Source organism: Nicotiana tabacum, chromosome 1, assembly GCF_000715075.1.
Source record: "Nicotiana tabacum cultivar K326 chromosome 1, ASM71507v2, whole genome shotgun sequence".
In the NCBI taxonomy this organism is placed as follows: domain Eukaryota; kingdom Viridiplantae; phylum Streptophyta; class Magnoliopsida; order Solanales; family Solanaceae; genus Nicotiana; species Nicotiana tabacum.
This window is the reverse complement of record NC_134080.1, coordinates 11,889,465-11,900,525: the sequence shown is the minus strand read 5'-3', so window position 1 is coordinate 11,900,525 and position 11,061 is coordinate 11,889,465. Positions and strand designations below refer to the sequence as shown.

The 11,061-nt window shown below is 31.6% G+C and overlaps 1 protein-coding gene across 1 annotated transcript; it reads right to left on the bottom strand.

The window, feature by feature from the left end:
• Window positions 1–428: 428 nt before the first annotated feature.
• Window positions 429–1,727, bottom strand: LOC107830144 (protein LURP-one-related 11-like). Its single transcript, XM_016657624.2, has 3 exons — window positions 1,424–1,727; window positions 944–1,177; window positions 429–795 (listed from the first exon to the last, which is right to left on the bottom strand). The coding sequence occupies exons 1-3, from the start codon at window positions 1,682–1,684 to the stop codon at window positions 661–663; spliced, it is 630 nt and encodes a 209-aa protein (XP_016513110.1). The 5' UTR covers window positions 1,685–1,727; the 3' UTR covers window positions 429–660.
• Between the last annotated feature and the right edge of the window lie 9,334 nt (window positions 1,728–11,061).

Here is an 11,061-nt window from a genome sequence, read left to right as displayed (position 1 = left end):
AGATTTCAGAAGCTCAAGACTGTTTTGACTACGACACTAGTGTTGGTGTTTCCCACAGGTTCAGGATCCTACATGGTGTATTGTGATGCATCTCGTATTCGGTTCGATACAGTATTGATGCAAGATGGTAGGGTGATTGCATACGCGTCGCGACAGTTGAAGGTTCATGAGAAGAATTACCCTATTCATGACCTAGAGTTGGCAGTCATTGTTCATCTATTGAAGATTTAGAGGCACTATCTCTACAGCATATCGTGTGAGGTATTCACAGATCATCAGAGTCTACAATATTTGTCCAAGCAGAAGGATCTCAACTTGAGAAATCCTTATGCAGTTGAATATGTATATTTATATTACTTTCGTACACATTGGTCAAAAAGGTTGTTATGGTACTTCTGCCAACTAACATAAGATCTTGGATTTTGCCATGAGCATGCATACGATAATTTTTTATTTAGTCATATCATTACTTGTGCATATATATTACACACTTCAATATTCATTACATGATTACATCCAAACAACTCATTCTTAAAGGTACAAATGTTTGCAAGAACAAACAAGGAATTCCCAACAAAATAGGAAGAAGAAAAAAAGAGAGGAAGGAGATATTACAACAATAGTGACGCCGATTCAGTGCCAAATAAGTTGAATTTATTATCAAATTTTGTGATGGATGAGACCACAAACAGTAACAAGAGCCATAACCAATGAGTGATCAACATGTGGTTCCACAACCAATGTTAATACATCACTTCCAAATAGTACTCCTGAAGTTGCTTGTTTTTGTTTTACCTAATAAACACAAAGCCAAAAAGAATTTTACACGATCAGTATATGGTAACTTATTGTAGCAGGTAACATATATTGTTTTCCGGATTATTATTCCAATTTTTACGGATGGTTATATGTTGTTATCTCAAAATTAAGGGTAGTGACTAACCTCTGCAACAAGTCTGCCTGCTTGGGTTACAATCTTAATTGATGTTGTGCCAAGGATAATGTTATAGCAGTTTGCTTCAGCTTGATTACATCCCAATATAACATTATAGTAATTCATATTATCTCCTCTAAGGACATTGTGAATTTTCTTCACTTGAAACCATGGTATCTCCTTACTAGTCGCTCCTTCATAATTCCATTTATAGCCATCCCAATGTCCAAACACTGGAACTTTCTGAGGAGAAAAAAAAAACAAGAAAATATTTGAGTATTGTTAGAGATATAATTAACTAAATAAATAATATAATTCTCTAGCAGTTTAAATTTTTAAATAAAATGATCATATAATTCAACATGGTATTAGAATAGATAAAGTCGTGAACTCAAATCTCACTATCACTCAATTATTTGAAGGAACTTTTACGTGTTTGGCTCATAAAAAAGAATCAAACCAGCACGTGAGCGGCCAACTTATGCTTACCCTATTTCGAATAGAAAAGAGAACTCTGCCATTGGAATCCATGAGATGGACTTCCTTGCTACGTTTAATGTTGTAGTTGTCAATTCGGTAAACAATTTGGCCTTTTGAATCATAAACAGTGCAGCCATTTCCATGGTAGACTAGAGATTTCATCCACAAAGTAAATATTTCTCTTCTTGGGCTCATATAAGAGTTTGAAGAAATTGAAGAAGAAGAAGAAATAGTACTTAGGTTTGACTTGTTAGAGTAAATTTTAGCCATTGAAATGGACTTATAGAGAGGAAGTTGGAAATATTTAATTTGAGGAAGAAGACATTGGAAAAGGGGTATATATACTTGCAAAAAAGAATAAAAAAGAGATGGATCAACTAAGTGAACAGAACCATGCACAATAAAGAAAGGCTTAAATGCTAAAGAAACGTACAAATATGAATTTACCTTTTCTTTCGATAGATGTTCGGGTTGACTTGCGTGTATCTGAATTATTTCATCGAATACTTGCTACTAAAGACGGACCTATGTGTAATCTTGAAGTGTCATCGGACTTCATATACTTCGACAATTTTTTAGATATGTATATGTGTACACCTTAAAAATAGCTAATTTCAATCACTTTGTACCCTGGACACTAAAAGCCTTTAGGGGGTACTCAGAGACGGATGTAGTGTACAACTTACGGGTTCAACTGAACCCATAACTTTCGACGCGAAGTAAAAATTTGTATGTAAAAATTTATTAAAATTGCAAAAATAATAGATATGAACCCATAACTTTCAAAATATAATGGGTTCAATGTTAAAAACCTTAAACTTGAACCAATAGGATTTAAATCCAGGATCCGTCTCTGGGGGCACTGGTTGACCAGAATACTGGTGCCTCCGCCGCGTTAAAATCTTGGGTTCGCCTCTGCTTGTTACATTCAATATAATCAGTTAAGCAATTTGTGTGCACCTCGACTATTTCATAGGATACTTGCTATATCCAATCCAACCAACATAGTTAAATAGATGGAAACAAATCACCAAGTATTTTTTTTATCTCAAATATGATTTAATTAAACCTGATATATCCAAAATTTACGGCTATTTCATTGATCGTTAGGTCATATCACAAGTGCTAATATTAACCCTTTTAGTTCCCTATGAAAAGTTGAAAATGAAATAAGCAAAAGAAAGAGGGGAATATATGCAGAAGTCAATTTATGAAACAGCTAGACGATATATATGAGGATTGACGGTTCATACTTAAAGCATACACAAGTGCTGTTGCTGTATTGCACTTGAGTTGGTGGTTTCTTTTTGGCTAATTATGCAAACCGCTAAGAATTTAATTTTTTAGATGCCTTATACTTTTAACATTGGAGTTCTAATTAATAAGCGTTATATCAGAATCTTGATATTGAGTCAAAACTATTCCGATCAAGGACAGCATGTACTCTGGAGAGACAGCGAGTGTTACAGTCTTTTGCTCAAGTTATATATATATAATTAGAAAATTTTAAAATATTTCGATATGTACAAAATTTAATTTAATTACCAAATTAGTGATTATTTTAAAACACCTACTCATTAAGCCGAAAATCTATTGGAAACAGCCTAGCTCTATCTGGATTTATTGGATTTTTCTACCTTTCCGAAACTCCACTTATGATATTACACTGAATATGTTGTTCTTGTTGACACACTTACTCAATAACGATCATATCCTTCCAGAAAATCAAAGTTAATATGATATGGAGTATTAAATTTTCTAGAAAAATCACTTATAAACAATCTGATCCCTAATATTCAACGAGGCAATGATGCCAAAGCACCTTTGATATAGTAGTTGACAAGTCAAATATGAGTTTTTATCAAATTTATATGTTGGTGGTCTCCCTAATTAAGTAGGGTGTGAATTTTAAAGGTTCAGTTTGCACTAAATATAATTTTGCATAAATACTATATATCCAGTTCTTTAATTGACCCAAAAAAAGAGAGAATTTGTTAAATATATTTAGTCAACAAAAGAGTGGAAGAGGCATGCTTATTGTGAATAGGAATATTTGATTTATTTTACACTTTTTTTCTTGCATATGCATGGTTTGTGATTTGTTAATCGTAGAATCAATGTGCCAAATTCCAATATAAAACCAAAAGGAAAGCAACAGAAAACTTAAAAAGAACTCAAAAGATGCTAATCCTTTTTTATAACTGCTAGATTGGGATTACCTTTTAAAATTATTTTTTAGAAGGAAATGAAAAACGAGAAAGAAAGCATTTTACAAAGAATGAAAAAATAAAGGGCATTACAGCAAAAAATAATTATATCCGCTAGCTAAATATACAAAAAAATATTGTTAATGTTTAATATATATATATATATATATATATATATATATATATATATATATATATATATATATATTACTTGCTATTATTTTTTAGAGCGATTATACTGTGCGGTTTTCTCTCAATTAAAAGGGAACTTTCTCTTATACGTATCCAAATAAAATCTACGAGTGTCGAAGAATATCAAATTATTCCAATATTTTTTTTTCTTTATTGTGTTTTCTTTATCTTTACAATGCTTACATAAAAGAGTATGAGAATCTCCATTAAGGCAAGATTATGTTCATATTTATTCCTACAATGTTATTGCACATGAAGAGAAAGCTCCAACCACATGGCTGAAAGTAAAACTAAAGGAATAAGTATAACACTTATACTGATCTGACTTTGGCCGAAAATACTGTATTGATGTCTTGAGATGCATATTTACATACAAATCAAAAAGAGTTATATTGATGGGTCAATGACGAATTCAGAATTTAAAGTTTATGAATTTCTATTACGGTCTCACTAGTTAATATACAAAGTATTAAATATTTGTAGTTATTTTGTGAATTTCATAATAAATATAAAACATGTAGCTCATAGTAGTAAATGCGACTATTTCCTATTTTGGATACTTGAGAAATTTTATGTGGACAAAATTGTAATGTATAGGATTATATTTATGTATTTCGTTCTTAATCATATCATACTCTAGTTAGTATTAAAGATTGGAGTAAAGAAATTGATAAGAGCATTTTGTGGAATCTATCCCTTACTGGACTGGAGCCAAGTTTTGGACATAAAATCAAGCCCATAACAGGCCTAACCAGATATGGGCCTAATCAAGCATGGACGCTAGCCGTAAAAATTGCAAAGGGTGCCAGGTCGCCCCCATTTAATTTAGGAAAATTTTCATAAAGCACTATCTTTTAGTAGTAATTAACCATCTATAGATACCATTTGTTATATTACGGATTATAGATACCTTTTGTGTGGCTATAAGATGTATTTAATGTATTTAAGCTATTGTATTCATGAATACAGTAGCAAAAATAGGCGTGAATCAGGGAAGTCCAGCTAATCAGTTGTTGTATTCGAGTGTATTCGACTATATTCATGGAGCGAAACATGGGATTACAGTTGGACAGATTATTGTATTCAATTGTATTCACGGTGTGAAATAAGGGATTATACTGTTTTTAAAAGGGAAAGTGAATCAATTAACATAATAGACTCCTAATATAACTCAACAAACTCAATTATAACACACAAATTTTGTATTTTCAGTTATAAAAAAGATTCTCAACCGAAAAATACCCAAAGAATATAGCAATCTTCAGAGAAATTATATAATACATCTGAATACATAAATTATATTAATTAAAAAAACATATGAATACATCCATGGCATATAGCGAGACAGTGGATACAATGAAATACATATAATACAAAGGAATACATTGAAATACAATGAAAAAAAAGACAGTGGATACAATGAAATACATATAATACAAAGGGATACATTGAAATACAATGAAAAAAAAGACAGTGAATACAATGAAAAACATGGAATACAACGAGATACATTGGATTACAATGAAAAAAAAAGACAATGAATACAATGAAATGCATGAAAATACATTGAAATATATTAACAGAAAATCAAGTTGCTCAGCCCCAAACTCCGTCGTCTTTGTTCAAGAACAAACCCTAATTTCTGGCGAATCCGTCGTTCACCGAAAGCCGGTAGTGAAAACGCGTCGTCTTGGTCCGGCAATGGTGCCGGAGCCAAGGTCACTTCCTGAGCAGAAAAAACCGTCGATACGCGAATCAAAACCCTTCTTTCATGGCTTTTGCATAGCTTTTTGTACGTGTACCCATGTGTGTGGTCTCTTCGCATAAATTAAATGAATAGATAGTCATGGGGACCGGCAGTAGTGATAACTGAATCAGTCCTATGGACAGTTCCAAACCTGGAACTGACATTCAAATTGGAAATCAAGGTGGGGTCTCAGATCCTTCAAGATATTCTAAGAATTGAACATACCATAGATCCACACTTCTTTACACCCAAGTGCTTGGAACATTGATCACCACCAATACAATCTCCTTGTACGGATGCTCACCAACCTAGATAACTCGCCATTTTAGACATTCAAACATGGAGAAAGAGGCGGAGAGAGAGAGGAGATAACCATGGAGAAATACTGGCATTGAGAGAGAGAGAGAGGATGGAGAAAAATCTAAAAGAATGAGAGAGAAATATAATACAAAGAGTATTTTATGGCTTAAGAATAGGAGGTAACCATAATTAGATATTTGGCTATAAAAATCAAAAGGTATCTATAGAATATATTTTTTTAAAAGGGTATTTATTTAAAATAAATTAGGTATCAACCTTTGCTATAGAAGGTAAAAATTCCTTTAATTTATACTCATTTTTTAAAAAACTTTTAACTTGTACCCATTTTTTAAACAACTTCAGCTCCCTTTCTCCTCCCCTTCAGTACCTCACCAGAAGAAAGCAAGGTTGTGTTTTAACATTTATAAATAACAATGGAATAGTAGTATCAACAAAGTGAAGAGAAAATGCAGTTCTTTATCTGCATAAATACTAAAGGGGAACTAGATGAAAAAATAAAAAATTCAGAGAGCTTGATACCGTTTTCTATGATATCTTATTTTGCTGATCAAGAACAGAGTGATAAGAGTCTTGCAAAAATGATGGAAGCGACTGAGATGCCTACTATGGGATTCATAAATGAAGTTTCTAATCAACTGAGAAATGCTATGAAACTGCATCTTTTTAACTATGATATGATAAGAGATAATAGAGTTGAAAATCGATATCTTATTATTGATATTAATTACTTCTCTAGTTATGCTAAAGTGTCTAAATATGAAACTATGTTGACTCCTTGTTTTCTTGATCTTGCACAACAGAAGCGAAACCGAGATGCTGGTAATTTGGAGAATAAGATTCATGAGGCAGATTCTAATGGTCAGAATAAGACTCATGAGACAGATTCTAATGGTCACTATCTAACGAAATATCAATTTGAAGCTAGCTTAAAAATATTAAACTTTAGCTCTAGAGCTGAAGTTTCCCAGTTACAACACAAAAAATTTAGCTCTAGAGCTGAACTTCAGGTCCGGCTACTAGAATGCTGAAGTTTTGCGTGATTGTCTTTGCTACTTCAGCCCTGTGTGCTGAAGTTATGCGAAAAAGCGGGTACGCTTGTAATTTTTTTTGCAAAGCAAGCACAAGTTAAAATGTGACACAAAAAGTGGGTATAAATACAAATGACACACTCTAGCCTCACATAAACCTGATAGTAAGGCCCATGAATAGTCGTAGTTACCAAATATGGTATCACGCATTTATACATATGTTTTTTTTTTTGAATTAAATTAAATAGCCTTCCACTCAACTAATTGAACTAAAAATAGTCGGAGGATGTATAAGAAATGTATAATTTATGACATGTGAACATGTGATTCTAGCAACCATCATGTCTAAGTTTTAGGTGAAAATAGCATGGGACAGCCAGTTTTCGGATAGTAATTGAAAATAGCCAGCATTTGCATGTCATTAAAAATAGCCACTAATTTATGTAGAGATAAAATTTGGACAAAAATACCCTAGCTGAAACACGAAAAGTTCCAGCATAATATACTAGATTATAGAGCTCATGTGTATAAACTTCTAACATATTATGTTGAAACTCCAACATATTATGTAATTCCAACACATTATGTTGGAATCTCATATGTAAAAAATTCAAACTCCAGTATATTAAGCTGAAATTTTGAGGGTGCTTTTGTTCGGATTTTATCTTTACATGAAAAAATAGCTAAATTTCTATTACTTTTAAAACTGTGACTATTTTTCAATTACCAATTGTAAATGAGGCTATTTCTAAAAAAAATTCCCCAAGTTTTCGACACTACTAGATAAATTATAGGAAAATAGTGCAGTGTGTTGTTATAAAAGGGAAAAAGAATTGATATTAATTTCTACTTTGTAGATACATACAGTCCAATTTGAAACAAATCTCTTCACGTTTTGTTTCTTATTTATTTAGAGGTCACCAACCATTGATTTCAAGAATATGTCGTCTCTCCTAACTAGTGTAATTTTTGGGTTCTCAAAAGAGTGGCCTAAATTGAATAAAAAGAAAGTAATAATCATCAAGAGTCCGTTTGGCCATACAATTTTTTTTACCTTTTTAAAAAAATATATGTATTGTTTCCAAAATCAATGTTTGCCATAAAATTTTCAATTTTCAACTAAAAATGAATTACGAAACTTTTCAAAAATTTTAAAAACTCCAAAAAGTTGTTTTTCAAAATTTTCACTTTAGAGTTCAGATCACTCACAAAAATTTAAAACAGTCCAAAATGATATTCATGTCCAAAAATAACTCTAATTTTCAAATATTATTTTCACTTGAAGAAAAATTTTATTTTTTTCGAAATTTTACAATTCTTATGTCCAAACGCCCACTTAAAAGCATCAATATAACTGGGGAAATGTCTGTTTTGTCATTAATATTTGGCCCTGTGTTAGGAGACACTTTTTTCTTGTACTGAACATTAAACTAACATTTAGACAGCCTGACCCCATTTCAAAAAACATTTAGACAGCCTGATATTTTTACTTTACTTTTAAATATTAAGTTGCTGCTTTTTGTTCACCAGAAATTTGTGAGAAACAACATCCTTTTAACCATTTCTGCGTAGTTTTTTGACTTCTGAAAGTTCATGTCTTAAGAAAAGAGACATATATGCATTTATTCATGGTACTTATGCATGTGTTGCTTTGTCACCTTGTCATCATTTGTAAGAAATCACTTAATCTCTTACACTTATTATGTTTGCTATTAGCTTTGCTAAGCTAATGAAATTTAGAGAACAATAATTATAAGGTCCTTTTCAACATAGCTAATATTCTAAAACTCACCTAAACTATACGATCTTTGTCAGTTACCTACTTAAATTATCGCATGTTCCCAAAAATCTTCTGAACTATATCCCTTTTATAATAAAACTCCATCGTCGCATTCTTACTAATGAGTATAATACACACTCCAAATTATTTTTAAAGTCTGCCATGTGACAATCTACGTGGATATTTGTTTAGCTTAATCTAAAAAATAAATTTAATTAAGATTTTAATACTCTTTAAAATTATACGGTAAAAATAGAAAAGGGAGCTAGAAATAAACTTAGGTAAGAAATGAAGAATAGATAAAACGAGAAAGATAAGAAATAAACTCAATAATAACAAGAGAGAGAGAATTTCATATGGATTCACACGAAGAAATGGAGAAGAAATGTAAAAAATGGAGAAGAGAGGTAAAAAAAATGAGGAAGGAAGGTGAAATATAAAGAAAAAGTGGAGAAAATAAAAAAAGAGTAAATTTTAAAAAAGAAGGGCTAATTACCTATTAGACATTGTGAGGTTGGTCATTTTAATGGTTATTTTCAGTATTCACGTGCTCTATGGCGATTTATTACACACAATATGCCACATAAGTGATGAGGGGGTTTTATGATTGAGAAATTTTCATAAAACACTATCTTTTAGTGGTAATTAGCTATCTATAGATACCATTTGCTATATTACGGATTGTACATACATTTTTTGTTGTTATAAGATGTATTAGATGTATTTAAGCTACTGTATTCATGAATACAATAGCAAATATAGGCGTGAATCAGGGAAATCCAGCTAATCAGTTGGTGTATTCGAGTGTATTCGACTGTATTCATGGCGTGAAACATGGGATTACAGCTGGATAGATTATTGTATTCGACTGTATTCACAGCATGAAATTGGGGATTACTCTGTTTTTAAATGAAAAGTGAATCAATTAACATAATAGACTCCTAATATAACTCAACAAAGTCAATTACAACATACAAAATTTGTATTTCCAGTTATTAAAAAGATTCTCAACCGATAAATACCCAAAAACATAGCAATCTTCCGAGAAATTATATAATACATCTGAATACATAAATTATATTAATTAAAAAAAATATATGAATACATTCATGGCATATGGCGAGACAATGAATACAATAAAATACATAGAATACAACGGAATACATTGAAATACAATGAAAAAAAAGATAGTGAATACAATGAAATACATGGAATACATCGAGATACATTAAATTACAATGAAAAATATGAACAGAAAATCAAGTTGCTCAGCCCCAAACTCCGTCGTCTTTGTTCAAGAACAAACCCTAAAATTTGGCAAATTATTAAGCCCTAAAAATTGGGGCGAATCTCAAACATCCATATACTCGCAGTCTTTTCACGCAAACAGTTATTCAAAATTCCATCTAACAATCCATAACGGCTTGCTTGAGGGTACTTCTCAAAGCCTCCTATTGTTCACTTGCTCAGTCCACTTTCATCGGTCGCCGGCGGCCATCTCCGACGTCGTTTTCTTCTTCGTACGCATATCTCTGTCGCTATATTTTCTCTTCTAAATCCGTTTGTGACTAATGGTAGGTGATGTGGGTGAGAGGAATTTTGAGATTGAACATCGTGTTTTCAGAGAATGGGGAAGAGAATGGCATGTATCAAAGTAGAGATAAAAAGAAAATAGTGTAACTGAATAGCGTATTTAGTGGCTTAGGAGTAGGAGGTAACTAAAATTAGATATTTTACTATATACATTAAAAGGTATCTATAGAATATAATTTTTTAAAATAAATAAGGTGTTAACCTTTGCTATATGAGGTAAAAATTCCTTTATTATAAAGGGGGATATAGTTCAGAAAATTTTTGGGGACATGCGATACTTTAGGTAGGTAACTAACAAAGGTGGTATAGTTTAGCCGAATTTTAGGCTATTAACTCTTTTCAATATTATATTATCCAACAACAACAACAACAAATCTAGTATAATTTTATAAGTAGAGTCTAGACAGGGTAGTGCATATGCAGACTTTACCCTTATCTTATGAAGGTAAAGAGGTTGTTTTTGGTAGCTCCTCGGCTCAGTAAAAGAATAGTCAAAGGATTATATGACAAGGTTAATTTACTTCTGCATTTTTAGTATAATAAGACCAATAGATGACAAGGATGACTTCAATAAAAAAAAATTATAAGCCAAAAGAAAAAATTAATCTCCTTTCTATATACCATTGTAATGTAGTAAGGCCATACTTGGGCCTCTAACCTACTGGGCTTAAAAGAAGCGAACCTGTTCAATAGTCCAAAATCATTCATAATACAACTACGTATACGAACCTGTCCAATAATCCAAAATCAAAACATATATATATATGAAAAACTAAATA

What these genes read in the sequence shown, in the direction of transcription:
- LOC107830144 (XM_016657624.2), bottom strand. Translation starts at nt 1,684, where the DNA reads ATGGCTAAAATTTACTCTAACAAGTCAAACCTAAGTACTATTTCTTCT. An exon ending in TCTTTTCTATTCGAAATAGG is followed by an intron (nt 1,178 to 1,423) that starts GTAAGCATAAGT and finishes TTTTCTCCTCAG; the next exon opens with AAAGTTCCAGTGTTTGGACA. An exon ending in CAGGCAGACTTGTTGCAGAG is followed by an intron (nt 796 to 943) that starts GTTAGTCACTAC and finishes TGTGTTTATTAG; the next exon opens with GTAAAACAAAAACAAGCAAC.